The sequence below is a fragment of the Ictidomys tridecemlineatus genome, chromosome 2, assembly GCF_052094955.1.
Source record: "Ictidomys tridecemlineatus isolate mIctTri1 chromosome 2, mIctTri1.hap1, whole genome shotgun sequence".
In the NCBI taxonomy this organism is placed as follows: domain Eukaryota; kingdom Metazoa; phylum Chordata; class Mammalia; order Rodentia; family Sciuridae; genus Ictidomys; species Ictidomys tridecemlineatus.
This window is the reverse complement of record NC_135478.1, coordinates 151,191,126-151,217,772: the sequence shown is the minus strand read 5'-3', so window position 1 is coordinate 151,217,772 and position 26,647 is coordinate 151,191,126. Positions and strand designations below refer to the sequence as shown.

Here is a 26,647-nt window from a genome sequence, read left to right as displayed (position 1 = left end):
AGAGAGAGAGAGAGAATTTTTTTTAATATTTATTTTTCAGTTCTCGGCGGACACAACATCTTTGTTGGTATGTGGTGCTGAGGATCGAACCCAGGCCGCACGCATGCCAGGCAAGCGCGCTACCGCTTGAGCCACATCCCCAGCCCCTGAAATTTTGAAATTTTATTGATTACAAATATGTGTATGCCTTTACAAAGTTAGGAATCTTTGCCTATGTTATTAAAATGATAAATTTGTTAGTAGTCAAAAATAATGAATTTTAATATACTGGTAATTAATTAAGTTATATAGTACTTGAAATAAATTCATGTTCCTTTTTAGGTTTCAGAGAAAGAACATTTTCCATTGTGATCTCTTTGCACAAGATTTTCTTGTGAATAACAGAGAATACCTCACTAACCTAATATTATCAGGGATCCCAGTTTTCCATATAAGTGAATGTTCAAGGTGATTTAAGAACCAACACTTTTACAATTATATTAAATTGCCATCTTCCCTTAGTCATCAGATAATTGAAAATGATCCCTAACACTTTCTTAGGATCATCACAACTGAATATATTTTCAACATAGGTAGCTTTTGTCATACTCACTTTATACTTCAGCTTACCTTGTTACTTTAATAGGCTGGAACTTTCTCACTGGGAATTTGTGTGTGAATGGGTCCTACTAATCATTTCCCAGTGGTAGTATCCTCATTCATTTACTGATTTATACAATTACCTGTTCCATGTCAGGCACCGTTCTAGACCTCACAGATTTAAGTCACAAGGCAAGCAAGTTACTTGGTTGATTCTTCATTTTGCAACTTCCATGTTGCAGAATATATCAGAGAAATAGTTATGTGGTGCCAAACTAGTTATTTGTGGATCTTTGTTTCATTTTTTGGCTACACATACTTCGAAATACCATTGAAATAATTTGTAATATAGTTCTGTGGCATTCAGTATATTCATATCATTGCACAATTATCACCACCAACCACCTCTATCTAGCACTTTTCATCTCCAACTGAAATTCTATATCCAATAAACACTACCTTCCAATTTCTTCTTATATTTATACTTCAAAATTTCCCAAATTAAGCAGTAATTGTAGCCATACTCTCTATATTCTAAATCTGGTGGCTTGTACCAGTGTCCATGCTTGTTTCCCTTAGGGGAAAGTAGGATAGATCTACTTAGGCCCACACTGATCATTTTCCCAAGGGTATGTCAATTTACCAAAGTACTACATTGTCATTTAACAGGCAACATATAGTACGCTCCCTGTATCAAAGGAGTTTCTCAAATTTATGCATAAATAAGCAGTATTAGTTGTGAATATTGCACACATGAACCCTTATTCCTGGGTTAGACCATGGGGAGATGTACTTGGACTACTCATTACAGAAGCCTGTGAATACTTAAACATTGTTTTGTACTAACCTGTCACCTATTTTCCATGTTTCATGAGTATTTTTGCTGTTCAGTTATGTTTAAAAATTACCTTAAATTCATTTTGAAATCATTTTGTGGTAGAAACTCAGAATATTTGTGTTTCTTTATTTTTAGTTAATTTACTCTTTTGTTAAAAAAAAAGCCTCCATCTGTTTAATATATGGTTGGAGTATAAACTGGCAGGCTTTTATTCCATTTTTGTTGTGTTAAATTTCTGGAAGCTACTTAGACCCTTTTTTTTCTGTATTCATTATTCCCATTGATGGAGTCATCTTTCATGTGACCTTTTAATATCAATATCTGAATTCAAAGTTTAGAAAAAGGTACTAATTTTGACCATTTAATTTCAAATCAGTTGGGTAAGAAAAAAAAATTCATGCCCTCAAATTAACCCAATGTTTGATATCAGAGGTCAGCATATTTCAAATAAAACCTTATTTCAGGGGCTGGGATTGTGGCTCAGTGGTAAAACGCTCACCTAGCATGGGCGGGGCCTGGGTTCAATCCTCAGCACCATATAAAAATAAAGGTATTGTGTAGTGTCCATCTACACCTTTTAGGTGCAAAATATTTAAAAAAAACTTATTTCACATTACAAATACTGTACTTTTATTTATTTTTAAAGAGAGTGAGAGGGGGGGGGACAGAGAGAGAGAATTTTAACATTTATTTATTTTTTCTTAGTTCTCGGAGGACACAACATCTTTGTTGGTATGTGGTGCTGAGGATCGAACCCGGGCCGCACGCATGCTAGGCGAGCGCGCTACCGCTTGAGCCACATCTCCAGCCCACAAATACTGTACTTTTAATTGCCATCACAGCAAAAGAATATGTATTTGTGCATAAAAGTTCTCAAGTTGTTGACAGGCTTGGTGGCACTGTAATTACAGATTACATCTGTAATCCCAGTGACATGGAGGCAGGATTTAAAATCTGTGGTCAGTTTCAGCAATTTAGCAAGACCCTGTCCAAAAAGGACAAGGGATGTAGCTCAGTGGTAAAGTACTCTCACCCCCACCAGTTCAATCCCCTGGACAAAATAAAAAATTTTTCTTGAGTCTATGGGGTATGTCTATTATTTACTTGGTAGGAGTTTTTTTGTCTTGTCATTTTGTTTTTGGTATCAGGGATTGAGCTCAGGGGGTATTCAACTACTGAGACATATCCTCAGCACTATTTTGTATTTTTATTTAGAGACAGGATCTCACTGAATCGATTAGCACCTCGCTAAATTCCTGAGCTGGCTTTAACCTCCAGATCCTCCTGCTTCAGCCTCCCTAACGCTGGGATTACAGATATCTACTACCACACCAATTGGCAGCAGCTTTTTCTTTTTTTTTTTTTTAACCCCAGAAGGGTATAACCTTGAATTAAGTTATTTTATTGGTTTTCTCCAAACCTCTTTCTAGACTAGTACTCCACAGGGTAACCAATATTGGTGTATATTTTTTGTACAAAAAAATTTAAAATCCAAATGACTCATATACAAAAAATTGTTTAACAGGTGCACTTTCTCCTGGAAAACAGATTGCAGCTTTCCCAGATTTAAGGACTCCATCATGATCCAAATAAAAATTAGGTAGGGCCCCGGTGCAGTGGCGCATGCCTGTAATTCCAGTGGCTCAGAAGGCTGAGACAGGAAGATCACAAGTTCAAAGCCAACCTCAGCAATGGCTAGGCGCTTAGCAACTCAGTGAGACCTTGTCTCTAAATAAAATACAAAATAGGGCTGGGGGTGTGGCTTAGTAGTTAAATGCCCCGGAATTCAATCCCTGGCACAAAAAAACCCCCAAAAAACAAAAAAACCAACTAGGTAGGAACCACTGTTCAAAGCAGTTAAGTGAACTAAATGAAACAAATTTTTCTCATCTTCCAGTGAGTTATTAATAAATTTCAATAGTAGCTGGTTGTGGTGGCACATATCTGTAATTCCAGCGACTAGGGAGGCTGGGGTAGGAGGATCATTCAAAGCCAAGCCTCAGCAACTTAGGGAGGTACTTACAACTCAGTGAGACCCTGTCTCTAAATAAAATCTTAAAAAGGGCTGGGGATGTGGCTCAGTGGTTAAGCACCCTTGAGTTCAATTTCCAGTACTCCCCCCCCTCCCAAAAATAAATTTCAATACTACAGGTAACAAATAGTGGAGGTCCAGAAATACCCTGTTTTCTGTATTGAGTAGTCATAAACCTAATAATCTAGTCTTTAAACTTAGCATCTCATCTATACATGTGTGTGTTGGTGTGTGCATGTACACACACCCCTACTACTACTGACAGCATTTCCCCCCCCTTTTGGTACCAAAGATTGAACCCAGGGGAACTTTACACTGAACTATACTCCCAATCCTTTTTTATTTTTATTTTTTTATATTTATTTTTTAGTTCTCGGCAGACACAACATCTTTGTTGGTATGTGGTGCTGAGGATGCCAGGCCAGCGCGCTACCGCTTGAGCCACATTCCCAGCCCCCCTTTTTTATTTTTGTCAATGTTTTTTTTTTTTCTTTTTTGTACTGCGCCTTGAATCCAGATGTGCTTAACCACTGAGCAACATACCCAGCCCTCTGTTTGAGACAGGGTCTTGTTAAGTTGCTTAGGGTCTTACTTAATTGCTGAGGTTGGTCTTGAATTTGCAATGCTCCTGCCTCAGCTGTTAGGCTGACATAGAATTTGTGATTCTCTTGCCTCAGCCTCCCCAGTGGCTGGGATTACAGGCACGTACCACCTTGCCCAGTCAGTTTCTGCTTTCTAAAAGAAATCTGTCTTGGTGGGTGTAGTGGTATACATTTGCAATCTCAGCAGCTCGGGAGGCTGAGGCAGGAGGATCAAAAGTTCAGCCAGTCTCAGCAATTCAGCGAGGCCCCAAGCAATTTATTGAGATCCTGCCTCAAACATGCTAGGGACAGAGTGGTTAAGTGTGCTTGGGTTCAATCCCTGGTAGAAACAAAACTTGGCTCTACATTCTTTTTTAGTTTTAGGTGGACACAATCTTTCACATTTTATGTGGTGCTGAGGATAGAGCCCAATGACTCATTCATGCTAGATGAGCACACTACCACTGAGCCACAACCCCAGACCTCTACATTCTTGAAAGCATCCATTCTTCTCCCTCCCCAGCAGCACCCAGCTCTTTTTGTCATTTTTTCTCTAACATTCCAGGTATGCTACTACCTTAAGACCATTAACTTTGCTCCTCCCCCACATATCCAGATCTCTCTGCTCACTTTTAGATCTTTTTAAAAAATATTTTTTGATGGACCTTTATTTATTTGTGGTTCTGAGAATCGAACCAGTGCATCATACATGCTAGGCAAGCACTTTACCATAGAACCACAACCCCAACCCTCACGTTTAGATCTTGGTTGAAATTTTATTTTCTTGGAGAAGACTTTTTAGTTTTAAATATTTTTTAGATGTTGATGGACCTTTGTTTTATTCATATGCAGTGATGAAAATTGAACCAGGTGCCTCACATGTCAGCAAGTGCTCTATCACTGAACCACAACCCCATCCCCTTGGAGAAGCCATTTAAAACTTTTTTTAAGTACCAGGGTGAACCCAGGGACTCTTAACCACTGAGCCACACCCCCAGCTCTTTTTATATTTTATTTAGAGATAGGGTCTGAGTTGCTTTAGGGCTTTGCTAAGTTGCTAAGGCTGGCTTTGGACTCTTGATCCTCACACTTACCCTCCTGCCTCAGCCTTTTAAGTTGCCAGATTACAGGTGCACCCTACCATGCCAACCTAAATCTACACTTAAACTTGCATCCCTAACTCAGTAGAGGGGACGATTCTAAATTCAAGGCCAGTCTCGGGAGACCATCTCAAAATTTAAAAGGTAAACGTGGAAGAAAAACAAAGAGAAGCTGGTGATCTAGGTCAATGATAGAACTCCCCCTGTGAAAAATACTTGTATCCCATTCCTTTATATTCCATAACATGTAATTTTAACATATACCAGTCTTTATTGTCTCTTCACGTGGCTGTTTTCACTGTTGCTAGTATTCTATATAAGTCTTTCAAGTATTTCTGTAGTCAACAGTTCTTATTTTTGGGTACTGGGGACAGAATCCAAGGGCTCCTTACCACTAAGCCACATCCCCAACCCTTTTTATTGAGACAGGGTCTGGCTAAGTTGCTATGGTGGCTTTGAAATTGCGATCCTTCTGCCTCAGCCTCCTGAGTTGCTGGGATTACAGGAGTGCACCACCACGGCTGGGTCTTCTTTTTGGTAATAGGCATTCTACCAAACTCATGTTCTCTTTAAGGCAATGACTCTCCCAGTCTTTAACAACCTCATTTAACTAAAACCTATTAGGATATCCTTTACTGGCAAAACAAACTAACAAAAACCTTAACAGACATGAACTACCTATTTATCTTTCCTACAGCAAGATACTGACACTGAATACGCAGTATTTGCTACCTGGTTCACTAAAAGAAAAAAATCAACAAACAAGGGTTTTAAAATATCAGAGAGTAGACAAGTGTTACACATTTGAGTGTTCAGGAAATTAACTCAGAATGGGCAAAACTTTATGTATGGATACATATTAGGGGAATGCAGAGAAAAGGAAGAACTGGTTCCAAATCAATCCAGTTTTATTTTTCCACTGTATCAAAATAAAGAGACAATCCCGTTTTCCAAGAAGTAACTTTTATTTGAAAGAAAACTACTTTTCTCCCACAGGTATCTTCTAAGGACTCTATCCTATATAATAGCCTGCTTAACCAATGTCCTAATAACAAAATTTCTAACAGCAAACTATACAATTGCTCTAAATAATAAATAAAGGGTTGTCTTTCACTTATTAAGGATATACCTAACTCAATGAGTTTAACACACACACACAAAAAAAAATCACACTTTAAGTTTGTAAAGTTTAACAGATGTATTTCAAATACAACATGTTTTGTAGGAATCCACAAGCTTTTAATCTCTAAAAAAGTGACTTAATTTTTAGGGTTCAAAAATTACATTCTTCAAAAGAAATGTCCAAGTGTTTTCTTCTATAGCTTCAAACTTTTTACACTCAACTATTTGTTCTATGCCACCTCAGACAAATGTGACATGACTGAACTACTTCATATGTTACTATCTTCCCCCCAAAAAAAGTTTAAAAAGGAGTCCTCATAAATGCAGATCTCTAATACAGTGTCTAATACAATATCTGACATTAAAACTTTAAAAAGATCATTTCTTTCCTCATATAATTAGCTAGGAGTTAATCCTCTGTAAAGGCAAAGAAAAATGATACAAAAACAACACTGGGTTCTCCTTTTTTTTTAACTCAAGGTGTTTAACCACTCAAAATGACAACAATTACATCCTTTAAGAGTATAATAAAAGGGGTGGAAAACAGCAATGCAACTGAAAAAGTGTAGAAGCTAAATAAATCAAGGATTTTTTTTTTTTTTTTTTTTTTTAGGAGTAGGAAGAATCAGAAGCTTGGGAAACTCAGAATAAAAAAGAGAGAGGGGAAGGAGAAAGGGGGGGAAAAAAAGTCCTCAACTGCAACCATTCCATTATCAATAGCGTCCTGAAAGAGAAAGAACAAAAATGTTAACAATTATAGTTCAACTTACCTAATGTTTTCTCAACTATTAACAGCTACCACATAAATCCTAATATTCTATAATAAGCCATTAATGAGAAATGAGGTTTTAATGCTACAAAAGCAAAGTTCACATACTTGGGCTGTAGGAGCGAGATCTTGATCGTGATCTGTATCGACTATAATAAGGAGAAGGCGACCTTCTTCTGTAAGAAATAAAAGATCACTTAGTATACCACACACACACACACTTTACCAAGGCAGATGATAATTAAAAAAAAATTTCCCCACCACTCAAAATAGTGAGCCCTAGTCATTTAACCAGGCCCTGTCTCAAAATAATGATTTACACTTTTTTTGGGGGGTGGGGTGGGGTCGGGGTAGTACCAGGAACTGAACCCAGGGACACTTGGCCACTGAGCCACAACCCCAGCCCTATTTTTTTTGTATTGTATTTACAGACAGGGTCTATGTTTAGTACCTCACTTTTTGCTGAGGCTGGTTTTGAACTCACAATCCTCCTGTCTCAGCCTCCCGGGCTACTGAGTTTTTTGTTTATATATTTTTGTGGCGTTGGGGACTGAATATATGGGTTCTCTACCACAAAACTACATCCCCAGTCCTTTTTATTTTGAGATAAGTGACTTGCTAAGTTGCAGACGCTGGCCTTAAACTTGTGATCCTCTTCCTGCTTCAGACTCTTGGGAGTAGGAATGTGCCAACTATGCATGGCTTTTTTTTTTTTTTTTTTTAAATAAAAAACCCCAGGGGTTTAAACAAAAATTCTTCTTGAACAGGACCAGGAGAAAAGCCAGGGGTGCTTTACTACTGAATTATACTCTCTAGTTCTTTTTTACTTTGAGACAGAATCTCATCAAATTGCTGAGATTGTGGGTGTATGCCACTGCATCTAGCTTGGTTTTTCTTTTTAAAGACAAGGTCTTACTATGCTGCCCAGTCTCGCCTTGATTCCCTGATTTCAAGTGATCTTCCCATCTCAGCCTCCCAAGCAGCTGGGGCCAATGCTAAGTCAAGCTCAAACATTCACTTTTTATTCATACAGATCAAACACATAAGTGCCAAATAATAGAGATGCCATCTAAGTTAGAACAAAAATTTCAAAGTTAAAACATTACCTGTACCGGTAATCATAGTCTTCATATCTGTCATATCCACGATCATATCCTCTATCATAGTAAGAATCTCGACGCCTGCCACCACCTCCACCTCCGCCTCCGCCTCCGCCGCCGCCACCACCACCACTACTAAAGAAAAATATAAAACATTACACTTTAGTGTCAAAGATCCTTTTTCTGGGACCATTTAATAAAAATCAGCAGCTTGAAAAAAAAAAAAAAAAGAAAGGAGGACAGTTAAGAAGAACTACCCTTGAGGTCAAATGCTTATATTTCTTTTCTTTCTTTTTTCCCCCCTTTTGGTACTGGGGATTGAACTCAGAGGCATTTGACCACTAAGCCACATCCCCAGTCCTATTTTGTATTTTATTTAGCAACAGGGTCTCACTGGGTTGCTTAGTGCTTTGCTTTTGCTGAGGCTGGCTTTGAACTTGCAATCCTCCTGCCTTAGCCTCTTGAGCCAATGGGCTTACAGGTGTGCACACTGCACCTGGCCTATTTACTACTGAATTCAATCTATGCAATGCACCGTAACATAAACATCATGTATCTACAAAACAAATTATATATCATTTATGATTTTACCATATTTTCTTCCTAAATAAACAGTAATATCAATAAATAATCCTTATATAGAGAGGCTTCCCAGGTCACATAGGAACAGAGAGACAAATGAATAGCATGTAATATTTTTCTAATACTTAAAAATTTTCTTATTCGGGCTGGGGTTGTAGCTCAATGGTAAAGGGCTGGAACCTCAGCAACACATAAAAAATAAAGATATTATGTCAATCTACAACACACACACACACACACACACACACACAAAGTTCTTCTTGAACAAGACCAGGAGAAAAGTCAGAATTATATTTGCAATAGCTTATAAACATCATATTTTGCTTATTTGTATATTTATTAATATTTTAATAAACTATAAATATTAAAAATATATTAAAAGAATTCTGAGAATGTATGTAAATTAAATGACAGGAAAAGATATTTTCTCATTAATTTCTCATAGATTTCTGGCTCTTACAGTTTAGTTTATGAAAAACATTTTTTTTCCCTTGCTGCACTAGGGATTGAACCCAGGGTCTCATGCTAGGCAAATGCTCTACCACTAAGCCCCAGTCTCAGCTCTAGGCAATGTGAGATCTTACTGAGTTGGTCTGCCCATGTAGATGCCAGGTGTAGGTGTGTGTGCTCTCTTAGTGATAGAATAATCCACACGAATTCTTCTACCATCCAACTCCATTCCATTTGCCCTTTCCATAGCCTGTAAAGGAGAACAAGCACAGAAAGTCATGTATAATTCACTGGCCTTGAAGTAATAATTACTTAAATATTAAGTGCAAAATTATCTGAAATCCAAATAAACTCATCTAATTGGAAAACAACACAGCAGTGCAGGGGATTCTGACATTTCTAGACCTCAAAACTGTCCAGAAAATATTTCAATTTACTCAAAAGAGAAGTTAATACACTTTCCCCTCAAATGTCTGTGTCTGAGTTCCCACTCCATGTTCATCTTTTCAATCTAAACTTTCTGTAGTTTGCCCAGGTAAGCTGCATTTCATACTTCCTCAGTCCTCAGACATTTATTTATAAAGACTGACTTCAAAATACTAAGAATGTTGGCCAAGTTTTAACTAGATTTTCTCTGTAACCTGATTTTACCCCCCCCCTTTACCTCAAGCACCCCTGAATTCATTCCCCAGTTGTGCTTAACCACTGAGCTACCTCCCTAGTCCATTTTGTTTTTCATTTTGATGGTTTCACTAAGTTGCTGAGGTTGGCATGAACTTCTGATCCTCCTGCCTCAGCCTGGAAAGTCGCTGGGATTATAGGGTGTGTGCCACCACACCTGACTTTCTTATTTCTTGTTCTTCAGTTTGCAGTCTAATATGCTGATAAAGAAGATTTAAAGGTATAGAAGCACACACATTTATGGTACTACCTTTTCCAGTCTCTTGCCGAGAAGAAACCAATAAAGACACACGATTTTAATGTAATTCACAAATATTTTACTTTAAGATTCAAAGAGCTATTCTTCCTACTTATAAAAAAATCTATACTCTGAAGAGAGGCTATCCTCTTAAGATAATCAAGATCTCAGCCAGGCACAGTGGTGCGTATGACTGCAATCCCAGTGGCTTGAGAGACCGAGGCAGAAGGATCGCAAGTTCAAAGCCAGCCTCAGCAAAAAGTGAGGTGCTAATCAACTAAATAAAATATAAAATAGGGCTGAGGATGCAGCTCAGTGGCTGAGTGCCCCTGAGTTCAATCCCTGGCACTAAATAAACAAATAAAATAATATCTCTTTTGGTTTCATCTTTCAAAAGAACAACTTTGAAAGGGTCCTTTTGGCTAAAAAACCCTCCACCTTAAGAAAACAATTATTTATATCTTAATAAATAAGTTTCTGAAACAACAAAACTGTAATAAATGTAACATTTTCTATTTTAAATTCCAAAACCTGAAATTTCCAAGCTGTTCTTTCAAATAAGGGTGAAGAGTTTATTAACAGCATTGGTTTTTGTAGTTCATACATATTTCAGCTAAGCCATTTCAGAAGGCCTGTACAGAAGAAGTAGAGACAGCCACAGCCATACAGTAGAAACCACACAACCTAGGGGAAATCTGTATAACTGAGGTTGGAAGTAACTGGTTTCAGTCTGGTCAATTCAAAATAGAAAATGCAGTTTAGCTAGCAATCTTTAATTAGCCAAGCCATGACTTACAACACACTGCCACCTAGTGAACTTCAAATATAAAGAAACTCAACCTGCCAAAAAGTGCTCCTAGTCATTGGTATCTGAGCTCACATTCCCATCACTTTGTCCTAAGCACCAAGATAATAATGACAATGATATTTTAAACACTTTAGCAAATGAAAATATTTGAAGTAAGTTTTTGGAACCTAAGTAACATCGCCATTCTAACTTTACCCAGAAATAAACCAAGGGGAGAAAAAAAAAAGCTAAGACAAAAAATTATCACAGGAAAAAATTTGTTTTTGTTTTGCACTTTGTATTTTAGGCCCCATGTCTTAATATTTCTAAATTTACACCTCTATGAGAATAGGAAAATAAATCACAAATACATAACAACAAAAAAGTCCGCACAATGACAAATTAAGATATTTGAGAACTAAAGTATTACCTTAGTTAAAATTATCAAAGGTTTCTCTACCCTGGCACTCTTAACATTTTGGGCCTCCTGATCCTGTGTTATATGGCGCAATTTCTGGCATTATAGATTTTTTTTTTCGAGACAGGGTCTTGCTATGTTACTTAGGCTGATCTTAAACTCCTGGTCTCAACTGATCCTATACTTCAGCTTCCTAAGTAGCCAGGATTACAGGCACTAGATGACAATATCATCTATTATTTTTGAAAGATATACCTGTTCTTATTACTGCTTTTATTACAAGGATCATTTCTTGTGGTCTCACCTCACTAAGTTGCTGAGGCTGGCCTGGAACTTGTGAACCTCCTACCTCAGCCTCTGAGACACTGGGATTACAGGTGTGCACCATCACGCCTGGCTCAGACATAAGTTTAAATGTCACTCAATTTAATCATCTGTTCAGAGTCATCAATGTGGTTTATTAAAAATAAAAATAAAAAAACACTTTACATTTTCCATTAACTTAAAATATACATCCCAGTTTACAAAAACAGATTTCAATCAGGATATATATATATATATATCTATCTACACCAGAAAAAAAGCAGAAAAGTCAAACTTTGGCTTTTCTAATTGTTACACCAAAAGGGTGAGTTTGAATTAGAGTATGAGAAGAAACAATGTTTACGGAAATGGGAATTAGTTTACTATTAAATACTATGCTCATGAATATAAAATTTTCTCAAAATGAAAATTAAAAAAAATCAAGTTTACCTCCTTTGAGTCATCTATTCTCTCAAAATACACAAAAGCAAATCCCCGTGATCGTCCAGTCCGTTGGTCGTAAACCACATTGACACCACTCAATGGTCCATATCTAGAAAATACTTCACGAAGATCTCGCTCTGTTGTGTATAAACTGAGGCCAAAAACTCCAAGACAAGTGTTGGGATCTGGATTCGCCTATTGGATAAAGACGTTATTAAGCTCTAATTAAAATAAAAATATTTTGTTTCAAACACCCCACCTACCTCACATAGAATATATTGTTTCTAGTTATTTGGAAATAAAATTTTATGGAACTAAAGCAGATGAACCACATTTTACAGTTCAGAGCATTTAGATTTTCTATGGAATATACTTTCTAGTCATAGCCTGAATAAAAACAATTCTACTTTTAGCCCAGTAATTTTCAGAACATATCTCAAGAATTTGTCCTGTGTATCCCTGATGGATTAGTATTTAATCTGACTTGGAATTACTAATTTAGAAGTCTTCATTTCTTTTTCTTTTTTTGGAATTGTAGATGGACAGAATGCCTTTATTTTTTTTTGTTCATTTTTATGTGGTACTGAAGATAGAACATAGTGGCTGATGCATGCTGGACAAGCGCTCTGCCACTGAGCTACAGCCCCAGTCTCCATTTTCTTTATGTAGCAAGGATATACTACTTTCAATGTTTCCATGAGCCACATTTTAAAATTAAAAATACAAATTTCTAATCATTAAATACTGACATATTCTGTGTAGACTGACTGAAACCTGAGTTTGGTCAACTAGCAAACAAAACCAAAAACACCTCAATGTCACACATCCAAGATTTACTCATTTCCTAACAAGAAAACAAAAGTGTTGGTTGTTACTACTGCATAACTTTTGATATTTTCTTGGTTTCTCTCTATTATGGTAAAACTCTGCATTAATTATCTCACCGTTTATGCTTTTCATTTTTAATTCTTAGTGCTCATTATCCCCAAATTTTATCTTTTTAAAAATAACTAAAAAAACAGACATTATTATTGCTGTATGTATATATGTGACTGTGTGACCAATGTGATTCTGCAACCTGTACACTCAGAAGAATGAGAAATTATACCCCATCTGATTCAAATGTATGTCAAGATCATTGTACTGTCACGTGTAACTAATTAAACAAAATTTTAAAAAAAATCAAGATACTATACCCACATTATAGAAGCTATCATGAAATGTAGGCTTGCTATGATGGTGGCATTTCTTTTATTAGCATATCCATAACATAAAAGGTATTCCTTTTATTTCCAAAGTTAAATTTGTTAAGAATGTTTCTGGAGTACCAATTTCTAAAACAATGCCTATCTCTCATAAAAGGAAGACATTATGCCATGATTACACTCAAGAGAAAAATAAGTTCTCATTAACTTTTATACCCACATACCCTGCTGCCTGTATGTCTTCTCCGGTTAGACATTGGAGAGTGACTTCGGCTCCTTCGACGTCGGTATTCTGGTGTATACGACCTACTTCGAGATCTTCTCCTATGAGAGTGAGAGTGGGATCTGGATCGAGTATAACGTCTATGAGAATGCCTTCTTGACCTTGACCTTTGAGAAAAACAAATGTAGGTAAAAATACTGGAACAAATGGCCAACACTTTTTTCCAAGGATGTGTACAAATATCCATGCCTGTTCTCAGCTCTTTTCTCTTTTTGAAAGGGGCCTAGGGAATCAAACAAGTGTTCTACCCCTGAGCAACACCCTTAGTCCCTCTACTCCTATGTCCTTTCCAAGAAAAAGGTATTCTTGTTTTCTTAAGTCACCGCAACCTCCTCCCTTCTTTTGGTCTATCCCTTCTAGATCCACCCCTTTCACCTTACCTTACAATCATGTTAAAGCTCTACCTTCTTTCCAGCTGTGGTATCAGTCTACAAAATAGCTTCTATAACATATTTCATAAATGTTATAAATGCTAAGGGCCAGAAAATTAAAAATGGCATAAGGACAGGCTGGGTATGGTGGTACATGCTTGTAATCCCAGCTGTTTGGGAGGCTGAGGCAGAAAGGTCACAAGTTTAAGGTTAACTGGAGCAACTTAGCAAGAACCTGTCTCAAAATAGAAATTTTGAAAAGAGTTAGGGATGTAACTCAGTGGTAAAGGTCTTGCCTAGCATGTACAAGGCAGTTGGTTCAATCCCCAACATAGCATAAGGAGGAAGGGAATAAATGAGGGAAGATTTTTACAGAACTAAAAAAGCAAGCAATAAAGCTGGAAGACTTAATAGAATTTGCCTATGTAGATAACTGGAGGCTGAGGCTGAAGGACCCCAAGTTGAAGGCCAGCCTCAGCAACTTTAATAAGACCCTACCTCAAGTGCCCCTGGGTTCAGCGTCTTGTACCACCACCAACAAAGGACATGGAGATGTGTTTAGAGAATACCAAAAGAATACAATCTGCTAAGATGCATAAAACTTCTGAGGAAACACCACAGCTGTGGACCTCAAGAAAAGCACAGCTTTTTCTTTTTTTAAAGACATTAATAGACCTTTATTTTATTCATTTATTTATATGTGATGCTGAGAATCAAACCCAGTGCCTCACACATGCTAGGCAAGTGCTCTACCACTGGGCCACATGCACAACCCCACCTGCCAAAGTGCAGCCTTTTAAATGATTCTTTTATATTATGCTCCTTTGCAAGCAGACTCTATTAAAAGACAACTATGTCTTTACTCCAGAAATAAAAATGACTTAGCAAACAACTGTCCAGGCTTTTAAAAAATTCCAGCCTAATAGACCTGGGCCATGTGAAACCGTGAACTTTGCAGTAGTCTGTTAAGAGTTTTTGTTGTCAGTGGTGGGTCTCTGATTATCTGGAGTTGTCCCCCTCCAATTATAATGGACCAGTTTTTCAACCTGGACATAGGAGTCATACATAATCTTTAGATAAAATATGTATGTGGAATAAAACTCTTTTTTGCTACTGGGGATTGAACCCAGAAATGCTTTCCAATGAGTCCTTTTTATTCATTTGAGACAGGGCCTCACTAAATTGTTAAGGCTGGCTTCTAACTTGTGATCCTTCTGCCTCAACCTAAGGAGTAACTTGGATTATAGGTGTGTACCACTTCACACAACTTCAAAATTGTCATTTTTTCTGCACCAAATATTGTTGGCATACAACCATACACTGATTCTCAAGTTCATTTAAGTCAATCAATGTATTTGTTTTAATAGCTATTATCTAATAGATTAACTGTGCAGAGACTCTTAATTTATCTAGAAAATATTAATTTCTAAATTCTAGAGTCTGAGAAAAACTATTTTATGAGCCTTTGGTGAAACTTCTGTTCAAAATGCAGCCATAAGGAAGAATTTCATAAAATCCCTTTGCCATAAAACCAAACCAAACCAAACCCAATACACATAAACTAAACACACTTACCTGGATTTTGATCTTGACCGAGAATGGGATTCAGAGTGTTTGGAAACCCTTGATGGACTACGAGATCCTGACCTGCTCTCCGATTTTACACGAGCAGGAGTTCCCGTTGGAGATTTTGACTGAGAGCGAGACTCCTAACAAAGAAGACAGTATTACAAATGGCACTGGTCCCGTAGATGCCTAACACCTAACATTTAATGTAGCGTAATTTTTTTTTATATTGATTGCTCCTGAAAAACAAATGGTTAGGCAACACCCTCCAGAAAAAAATTTCAGCTCATTAATAACCCATTGTTAATACTGCTAACTGTCCTCAATAATTCCCTACTTGAACCAGATCACCAATTCTCTATTAACTAAGTAATCATGCAAATTCATCTACAACTTGATCATACAGACACTGGAACATAAACCATACATTTACTTAACCTAGGACCCATTCATTCTTCCAGATTCTTTTAATTCTACTTCACTCTTGCTTTCTACTTCTCTTCATTCTTCATTGAGTTTTTCATTTTTCATACTTCGTGTATTCTTCCCCAATTCAAACAATTCAAAATAGCCTTAAAAAAATATTCAAGTGCTTCTATCTGACCAATCTTCTGTTCAATTTTTTCCCCCATTCAATTTTAATTTTCTGATCTTTAATACTTTTCATTAGCCTTCTTTTATCTTGATTTATCTTCCACATTCTTGGAAAAAACTCTTCAATTTCTTCACGAACATTAACCTTAATGGAAAAAGAACATTTAGTATATTTAAGCACGTGGGGATTATAAAACTCTGCTGGAGTTCAGAATGTTATCTACCAAATGGAAAAGCCAGCAGGTAAAGTGCAAATAACTAATTAAAAAAAAAAAAAAGGCAATTTTATAGTCTTTAAAATTGTTCAAAAGTGTAGTTTCTAACAAAGAGAATCTACTGAATTTCTCTAAATGTTTTTTTAAACCATCTCTTTACCCTCCTCCCCTTTCATGTTTCATTCTAATACCTAAAATGTGAACAATTTTAATATAAATACTTAATTCAAACAAATCTAACATAAAGTGTAATTTCCCCCCACCTACGTGTTAAGTTTCCACTATTTTAAACCTGAAGATTCTTACTGACCTTAGAATACGCTTTTATTAAGTCATGCTAAGAAATCGAGATATTGTTAAAGTAAAGCATCCCAGGCTGAAATAGCTGTACACAACTATTTAAACTCATACATTATAGCATACATGCCAAAGGATCAAAGGAATCAAAAAGTCAGCAAAATTACTAACACCTTCCAATTCTGTTTTACTATCTCTGCTTATTTTGATTTAACCAGAAAGACTGGTTATGAAGACAGATAATATATGGCAAAAACTAAGGGAAAAGAGGAAGCACAAAAATTTTAATTATCCTCTTTGGTTTGAAACTCCTAAAATATATATTTTGCATTTTACAGCTGTGCCACTTTAAAGTGCTATATTCTCCAGGAAATATAAAAATTCACCATAAGTTACAAAAATTGTATCATTTTTGATCCTACCTTTCCTTGAGGGGAGGGGGAGTAGGGATGGGGTAACTGGGGATTGAACTTGGGGCACTCAACCACCGAGTCATATTCCCAGTCCTGTTTTGTATTTTATTTAGAGACAAGTCTCAGTGAATTGCTTAGCACCTTGCTTTTTGCTGAGACTGGCTTTGAACTCGAGATCCTCCCGAATCAGCCTCCCAAGCCAGGCTTGTGATGACAGGCTTGTGCCACTGTGCCTGGCTTGATTCTACCTTTTTTAAATTCAGCTTTTATGTATACTTATAATTCCTTTGGTGACTATATTTCCTATATTGCAAAACTGGTTTCTGAAAAAGTTGGGTGTAAATCAAAGCTTTCCAAATACATTTATTTATAACTGATTAAAAGCTTATTTGACAAACATTAGGCACTTTATGACTAAAACATAATGGACAATTTGGCTCCTCTGCCCATTTATGCCTGATTATTAATGTATAAATAATTATTCCAATTTCATACCAATTTTCATTTATACCATATTGACTATGACACAACTTTTTTTAAAAAAAAAGCTTTCTTAAAACTTTTACCTCCAAGGACTTATTTATCCAGAATTATAATAATGCTGGTAGGCCTATTTTTTTTCCATATGAAAACAAAACTAATTTTAACTACTTTTTGTTCAATACCAACCTTTCCCATTTAACTACCTACAGTAAGTCTCTCACCACATTTTAGATACTCTCTAAATTCCAGGACAGATGCTTGGAGCAGCATATTCAGTGCTTTAAAAAGAAACAAAGAAAGATAGGAAAAGGCATGGCTAATTTGCTTGTAATTACAGTTTCACAGGCGGGTTCAGTAACTAAACTGATAAGAATATCTTCGGCTTTTCCTTTTATTAAAACAGACCCTCTGACATAATATTCATTTTTGCTCCATTGAACAGCAGTGGCTGGGAATTGTATCTACAAACATCACCACAGCTTTTATAATACATACATGTATAAATAGAAGGCTTTAAACTGAAAGGCACTTAAACTTTTAACTTTGCCATGACAGAAATAAAAATTCTTACATTAAAACTAAAGGTTTATTTGAAGTTTTTTTTAGAACATGACAAAAACATAATGGTCCAAATATATGCAATTATGACTTTGAAGTCTCCTCTCATAAACATAATTAACAGTTGCTGAAAATTATTTCTCAGAAATTAGTGTGAACAAGGTAACTCAGTGTTATCTTAAGTGCTCCAATGTAAGAACTACACCACCAGTCCTTTCTTAAAATTTGAGAAAGGATCTTGCTAAGTCTCCCAGGGTGGTCTTGAATTTGTGATCTGCCTCAATCTCCCCAGTAAACTGGGATTATTGGTGTCTCTCACCATGCCTGGCCTGACAGGATGTCTTTTAAAAAGACATCAACAAAATTTTATTATTTTAGTTGTTGATGGACTTTAATTTATTCAAACCCAGGGCCTCACCCATGCTAGGCAAGTGCTCTACCAGTGAGCTACAATCCCAGCCCAACATCAACAAATGTTAAAAGCAGCTTTGCTGTTTATCATTTAGGGTGTCACCAATGCCTCACCTCCTTTGCTGTCTACCCTTTCAGCTCCACAAAATCTAACTTTGTATGAGCTTCTTCATGGATTCATCCAAGGTTAAGAAATAGTCACACTCTTAGTTCTAACTCCTATATCCTTCAACTATTAGTAATCTTAACCTACAGAATTAACTGCTAGGTTCAAAATAACAATTCTTTAGACACTTTTAGTATACCAAAATATACTCATTATTGAAAGATGGTCATGTTAGTACTTATCATTTAAATACAACATTTTCCAAATACTATTACCAAATAAATGCTATTTTCACTAAACTCTGAATTAGTAATCAAGCTTTAGTTAAGTCCTTCATAGATGACAAAAACTAGATAATCCTTTTCTATCTTTGACCTGTCTTCATAATGAAATAATTTCAATATTTATTCATTTTTTTTGAGAAGGTGGTGTCTCACTATGTTGGCCAGGCTGGTCTCAAACTTGTGGGCTTAAAAAGACTCTTCCATCTTAGCCTCCCAAATTGCTGGGGCTTCAGGTGTGCGCCATTATGCCCTGCTAATTTCAATTTAAAAAAAATTATAAAATGATTCAGAAATTGGAAGCTAAATTTAAGAGTTGCAAATACAAAACAAATAAATAAATGATGGGAAGGGGTAATATCTTCCCCCTTTCGTTAGACTAACCTGTTCTTACAGCCGTCTCATCAAGGAATTCAATGAATTCCTCAGTAATCTGGCTTATCCAACAATCACTGAATCAATCAACATTTTTTCGTTTAATATCACAAATTTTAACAAGCATCTTAAACAGGATACCCAGCCTACCTTACATACTATAAACAACCCACTTGAAAAGGTTTTGTTTTGGTGATTGTTATATGCACAAATTATCACCAGATAAGAATAATTCCTACTGCAAAAAAATAGTCCTTAATTCAGCCAGTACATAATAGATGGGGAAAAAATATATTCCAACAAAATCTACATGCTTAGCACTTAATACTCATTAAAAATAAACTAATAAAAATATCATACTAACTAAAGTAGATGGGGTAGAGAGAGAAGATGGGAGAGGAGGGGGAATGGTAGAGGATAGGAAAGGTAGCAGAATACAACAGTTACTAATATGGCATTATGTAAAAATGTGGATGTGTAACCGATGTGATTCTGCAATCTGTATTTGGGGTAAAAATGGGAGTTCATAACCCACTTGAATCTAATGTATGAAATATGATGTCAAGAGCTTTGTAATGTTTTGAACAACCAATAAAAAAAAAATCACACTATAACTCATTCCAATATTAAGGCCAGGCAAATATTAGCCAGGTAATAGTGCCAAATTTACACAAATGCATGCCTATAGGTGTAAAACAAACTTTCTAACAATATTTTTCTACTACTTTATAAAATTGGAGATTTCCATAGAAATACATTGATGAATTTAAATTATGTGTCCTCAGAAGACAGAATATACTTTAATTACCCAAATACCTTACAATATTATACTAACAACTTCATTCTTGTAAGAAATCTTTTGTTTTTCTCAATTTTATTTTTTTCAGCCCCTAGAAATAACAGTTCTAGGGTATGATAAGGTATTTCTTTTACAGATTGTCAGGATGATAAAATACTTCTGGTTTCTTCTTAAACCTAACCACTATTAGAGCAATCTCTTAAGAAAACAGATTACTCATATTATCTAATTTCAAATAATAATTTCCCTCCCTTTAAGATCAGACCTGTCTACTGCATTCTGAGGTTGATGCCTCAATCTGCAAAGGCTTACATATATTCTAAAACTGCATGTCTACACATTCTCAAAAGTTTGGAATAATTTGGGGAATATTTTATCATAAATAATTTAGTAATTGCCATTTATAAAACTCATGCCACAATTGTGAATTTTCTTATAAAATTCTGTACAAATCTTAAATAAAGCTCATAAAATCTCCTAAATTTTCACAATAAACTGTAATTTTTAAAAGCTGATGTATAAGTGACAATTTCAAAGGTAGAGAAAAACTTATATGGACTAAAGTGATTTTGCTATATTAAAAAAAGCCAATAAATAGCAACTAAAACGAAACTACTAAGAACCTGTTACAATATTCTCTACTTATGCTCTCATCTTCTGGTATCATGGAGTATTTATGAATCTTGAATAAGTGAGATGACTGGGCCCTGAGTTCAAGGAAAAGCTAACTTTTCTTTTCACATCAGTTCTAGTCACTCATATTTTGGGTGAATATCAACAAAATAAGGATTATATACAACTATATATATTAGTAACTTAAAAGGAGGGAAGAGGAACTGCATTTCCTTTCATTATTCTTTTCTCAACTTTTCTACAGCATTTCTTTCTTCCTCATCTGACTATTACCACTGTCTTACTTCCACTTCTGCCCAGCTAAATCTTCTGTTAGAACATATGAACAAATAACAATCAATATTAATTCACTTAATATGGGAATATGCATGTTTTACAAAGGCCTCAGGGCTAGTTATTGGGTTTCTGAGTACCCACTGATAATATCAATATCAAAGGTTTTCAGTCAGGCAGATTTTAGAAAAACCCAATGCTGATATTCATGCCATTTCACACTTTAGGATACCACAGGTAAATAAGTATGGTTCATTTACGTCCACAAAGTTTGTCTTTTTTTTTTTTTAAAGACTCATTCCTAAATATTAAATCCCTTGATATTCTTTCAATATCAAGGCTCTCTATTCTCATTTAGGAATAAGACAATCTATGGCATAACTGTAAAAATTAGTTATGAACCGTGGGTTAAATCTCTTGCACTGCTCCTTTACAAAATCCTGCCTTTTACTTATATTGGGCAAGTTAGCACCTTTCGGTGAAAGAATTTCAAATGTAAAAATTTGAACTTTGTAAGGTCTTTTTCAAGTTTGCAAAATCTTTGCTTAAATGAGAGCGAGGGGAGAAAACAATAAAAAAGAATTAAAGCATAAAAGAACTTATCATTGGATAAATGATGGTACTTAACTTTATAAAAATAAACCCAAGACATAAAACTGTTTAATAATACTACCATATTACAAGGAAGGAAACTTTACCCTTTTGCAACAAGTCAATGTGATGAGATATAAGGGATTGTTCCCACTCCCACTCCAGCTGTAGAGAGCTGCCTAGATCGTCTTGTACCGTGGTCAAGTGCTATGCTGCTGGGAGAACAGGAGCCAATAGCTAGCTGGTATTCTCAAACTAATTCATGCAACTATGTTGTTAACTATACCAGAATGTCAGTATAGTTGAGTTTTGAAAAGGTGGCTGTGGGGGGGCTCTAGGAGTCTTTAAACCACAGCTTAATTGCCAATCTTATACCCAACTCCAAAGGACATTTCCACTTAAATATTAACTTAAATTTCATGTCACAAGCAAATTCCTTTAGGGACCTTTTTGATTGCATATTTATTCAAATCTATTTTTTCACTATCTTAGCACAATCTCTCCATTAGCATACCTATATAATCAATAATAATTTCTCTAATCTTTAGACCTAATGGAAGTTTTATATCTCAAAGTAAATCTTTCCCATTTCTTGACTCCTTTTCTGAATTCCTTATTAATTCTATCAGACACCACTTACTTTTACCCAGATTTGGATGGTCAGTCATCTCAAATTAGACTTCAAGTTTACTTTCCCTCAAGAACACCTAGCTAGCCCTAATTAGAAAGGCAGCAGATGCTCTAAACAAGTTTTACCTTGGATTACTTAAAATGGAATTCCTCCCTAAAATTCCTTAACTGTATTCTTTAAAATGGAAGAAACATTAATTTAAAGTGGAAAATTAAGCTGTAGTAACTGCTTTTGGCAAACTCCATTAATGGCTCTGAGACGCTGAAGCATACTGTGTTCTTCACAAATGTTAACCAAAATACATACAGCATAATGTGTTTATATGAATAGTGGACTAGTACTTATCTCAGATTCCTGACTGCAGTCTTTTGGGTCTCTCTCTTTTTTTTAAAGATGGACACAATATCTTTATTTATTTTACTTATTTATTTTTTATGTGGTGCTGAGTACCTTACAAGTGTGAGGCAAGCGCTCTACCACTGAGCTATGCACCCAGCTATGAGTTTTATATTTCTAAAATGCTAACACTACTCCAGTCCTTGCAAGTTTATCATGAGCAGTAAAACACAGAAAACGCATTAAAGATTTTGGGGCTGGTAAATTCTAAAATGCCACAAAAAAAAGTAAGCTACACTAGTTTCGGTCCTACTTCCCCAGTATGTTTGCTAGAACCTAACTATCTAGAAAGTTTCCATTTAATTCTAAACATCTTTTTACTGAGAATTAATATGTATCCTATACACTGTTGGTAAACTAAATGAAAATGCACTTTATTAGTGCTAAAAACTCCTACAGAGAGAAAAACATTAATTCAAATTTGACTCATGATCTCCACAAACACCTCTGATAACCCTAAAATGTGAATACTGACCTTTCAATGTTTTTACTAATATGGTTTAAAAAAAATTTTTTTTAAAGGATGACAACTACTTACACACCTCACTTAAAAATTCTTTTTTTTTTTTTGATACCAGGATTGAACTCAGAGGCAGTTCACCATTGAGTCACACCCCTGGCCCTATTTTGCATTTTATTTAGAGACAGGGTCTTACTGAGTTGCTTAGCACCTCACTTTTGCTGAAGCTGGCTTTGAACTTGAGAACCTCCTGCCTCAGCTTCCTGAGCTGCTGGGATTACAGTTGTGTGCCACCATGCCTGGCTCCTCACTTAAAAATTATTTTCTAGGCCAGGGTGCTGTTACCTTTACACATCTTTAGCTGCAAACACAAGGACACAGCAGTTTATTATATATAAAATTTAAACTGCTGGTTTATAGTCAGCCGAAAAAGGTCACTTAGTTAAAAAAAAAAAAAATCAAATTCACTTATGAATGGCAAACTGCTGTTGGGGGGGGGAGGAGTAATCCTCCAGAAAAACTTCTAGCATTCTTCTATTATTATGTGTAGTAGTAGTAGTAGTAGTAGTATTTGAGATATGGATTTGCCAAGTTGCTAAGGCTGGCCTGGACCTTGGGATCCTCCTGCCTTAGCCTCCCAAGTCACCGGACACGTATCACCACCCAGCCCATTCTTCTAATTCTTCAACCAATTACATATAAATCACCTCAACCTAAAAAGCTCAAAAAACAAAATGTAAAAAGACGTAACAGGTGAACATGAAAATTATTCAATCTACTAATTTAATTTACAATAAACTACACTTGTGGAAAAAACTTTTTTTTTTTTTTTTTGGTACTAGGGATTGAACCCAGGGTACTTTTACCACTGAACTACATACCCAGCTCTATTCACTTGTTACTTTGAGACAGGGTCTTGCTAAATTTCTAAAAGTTGGCTTTGAACTAGAAACTCCTCCTGCCTCAGCTTCCTAAGTTGCTGGGTTTACATACATGTGTCACTGTGCCCTGAGGAGGGCAAAAATACTTTTTATAACCAAAAATAGCCAAGAAGGGAGGGGGGAAAGCAAACCTACTCTTTCCATTAAATAAATGTTAATATCAGCCCATGTTACTTTTATAGGTGGGTAACATGACAGTAGAACTTAGTTTCCTCCACTAGATGACATATTAAAAAGAACTAAAAAAATCAAGGTCCCATTAGTAGCCCACATTCCACAAACCAAATTAAAACAAGCATTAAAAACTTTTTGTTAAAGTTAATTGAAAGGAAGATGGACAATAAAATTTATTTTCCATATATGAACATTTTCAAACAAGAAACACAACTACTACCAATATTTTTATTGCATGATCTTAAGCATTTCTTATGAGACACTAAATCTATCACCCTAAACAATGAGCAGGTTCAATTATATCCATGCTCCAAATATCATTAAAAAAAATCTAATCTCAAATGTAGCTTTGTTTCTACCCTATTGCTTTAAATCTCTTAATCAGCTTTGATTTGACCGATTGCAGGTGTTTCTATACTAAACTTCCACAGAAAGGACGAATTCATTCTATCCAGCACAGCCCTCAAGTTTTTTTTTTTTTTTTTTTAAATGGTTCCCCTAGTGACTAGAATAAATACCAACACAACAGCAGAAACGTGTTGCCTGGGCTTTTGTTTTCAGATTTCAATTAACTCACTTCCAACAATTTCCCCTACTTCAATAACTTCTGAAATAAAACTCAACGTTCTAGCACTTATCCTAAGTTAAGGATAATGCATTCTTTGTGATGTTTATATTCATCCGATCCCAAATAATTAAAACCTTCTTCTGTGCCCTCTCTTCCTGGGGGAGAGGTGAGAAGAGAAATGTGAAGTGGGCCTGTAATTTTCAGGTAACCTTTTGAGTAAGAGAACAGTATAAACTGACTAGTTATTTTTAAAATACTGAGCCAGAAATTCGTTATGTAAGATTAAAGAAAGGCAGAAGATTCCTTCTTAATTTTTTTTTTTTACCATAAAAACCTGCAAAGGAGTGGTCAATTTTTAGATGAAAGGTCAAAGGAAGAAAAGCATTAGAAGCTGAGATATAAAGAGAAAAAAAAAATCCAACATCAAGGAATTAGAAAAAATAAGTCGTTATAGCATTTCCACATTAATTTTGAAGTGAAAGCAAAGTTTAAAAGGGACATTAAGGGAAAAGGGCTCCTTGCGTAGTTTTCCCCTCACAGCTCTCGTCTTAAGAACGCTTAAGGGTCGGTGCAGTCGTTGACTAACCACTTCATTAGGCTCGTCCCACCTTCAACCTCAAGGCTTTCGCCTTTATAGACGCAACGCCGCCGGTTCCAACAGAGACGCGGCCGCTCACTGCAATAGAGAGCCAAGGAGACACAGGCCCCAGCTAGTCCCACGCCAGCTACTCCCCGCCCGGACAACAGCCCCGCGCACTTTCGACCCCGAGACCCTCTACGATGCTCGGGAGTCTCCAGATATGCTACCGCAGGAAGCACCTACCACTATCCGGCCGGGGTGGGGAACTCCCTGCCGCCGCCTCCCACCCCACCGCGACGGGGACCCACCTCAGAAAGAAGTAAGCAAGCCTCGGGGCGGGGAGAAGGGAGGGTGCAATGAAGAGGTGGGGATAGGACAGGAGTCCAGGTACCAGTCAGTCTCCAAAAAAGGGGGGAGGGAGGTAATTGTAGTGTTTGGGGAAGGAGTGGACTCAGAAGCCATCTTGGGATGTGAGAAATCACTCGCGATGGCTCCAGAGATTGCTCCCCGCAGGACTCCTCGCAACCCGGCCCGACCGCGCTAGTCCCGGTAAAACCCCGAGCATCGGGCCGCCGCCGAAGACGGCTCCCGCGGCTTTGTACTCACTCTGCCCTCGAAGTTGTTCTCCTCTACATCACTCATGTCGGCCAGACGCTCCCCAGAACTAAATAAGAGACAAGTCTCGGCTTGAGGGCCAATGGCCTGATCAACCCGCTGACTGGACCGTAGGGAGGAGGAAAGAGTCGGCAACAACCGCCGCTCCACTCCACTCCCACTCGGTCGCAGGCTCCGGCAAAATGGCGCCCGCGCACCCAGAAACCTAGCCTCTCCAGTGCGCGACGTAAGGGGGCGGGCTCTCCATGACGTCACGAGCCCCGCCTCCCGCGAGGCTTTGTGTTTGCCCCGCCGGCAAAATGCGTGGGGGTGGCGTGTGTTCCTAGCCTGGGCGCTTTGGAACCGCCTCCCCAGCGCTGACCTCCAAACTCCAGCCTTGGCTCTAACGCCTCCACCCCATTGAAGATTTTCAGTCATCAGCTTTTATTGACCTCAGTTCCTTTGAATGTTGTCCACGTGGATACTGATATAAGAGAATAGAAAAAAATGGAAAAAAATGTTATGTATATTAAATATGTACCATTTGATCTTGATTCAAATAAACCAACTTTGAGACAATGACCAAAATTTAAAGAACTTGGAATTCAATGATATTTAGGAATTGTTAATTTTATATATATGTAGATAATGTATCTAATTAATAGGTTTTATTTTTGGATGTTTTCAGCTATTACTTTTCTTCATCATTTGCCCTTTGTAATGCTGTCGAAGAAATATATGCACTAATGGGGTTATCAGTCACAGTTTCTTGTCTCATTCTTTCTTCCTCCAGTCCTTCCTAATCAATTTTATTTGTTATAATGC

At 36.7% G+C, this 26,647-nt stretch overlaps 1 protein-coding gene across 3 annotated transcripts; it reads right to left on the bottom strand.

The window, feature by feature from the left end:
• Positions 1-6,076: 6,076 nt before the first annotated feature.
• Tra2a (transformer 2 alpha homolog) lies at positions 6,077-26,275 on the bottom strand. 3 transcript variants are annotated; one of them, XM_005319109.5, is made up of 8 exons: positions 25,835-26,275; positions 15,459-15,592; positions 13,454-13,619; positions 12,031-12,219; positions 9,288-9,403; positions 8,128-8,256; positions 7,130-7,197; positions 6,077-6,976 (listed from the first exon to the last, which is right to left on the bottom strand). In XM_005319109.5, the coding sequence occupies exons 1-8, from the start codon at positions 26,258-26,260 to the stop codon at positions 6,966-6,968; spliced, it is 1,239 nt and encodes a 412-aa protein (XP_005319166.2). In that variant the 5' UTR covers positions 26,261-26,275; the 3' UTR covers positions 6,077-6,965. The 3 variants fall into 3 exon arrangements, with proteins under 3 accessions (XP_005319166.2, XP_021577911.2, XP_013211427.2); XM_021722236.3 differs by having other exon boundaries at positions 7,130-7,194; XM_013355973.4 differs by having other exon boundaries at positions 8,128-8,253.
• Positions 26,276-26,647: the final 372 nt, after the last annotated feature.

What these genes read in the sequence shown, in the direction of transcription:
- Tra2a (XM_005319109.5), bottom strand. Translation starts at nt 26,260, where the DNA reads ATGACTGAAAATCTTCAATGGGGTGGAGGCGTTAGAGCCAAGGCTGGA. An exon ending in GAAGACATACAGGCAGCAGG is followed by an intron (nt 12,220 to 13,453) that starts GTATGTGGGTAT and finishes TTTATCCAATAG; the next exon opens with GCGAATCCAGATCCCAACAC. An exon ending in GAATAGATGACTCAAAGGAG is followed by an intron (nt 9,404 to 12,030) that starts GTAAACTTGATT and finishes TCTCCTTTACAG; the next exon opens with GCTATGGAAAGGGCAAATGG.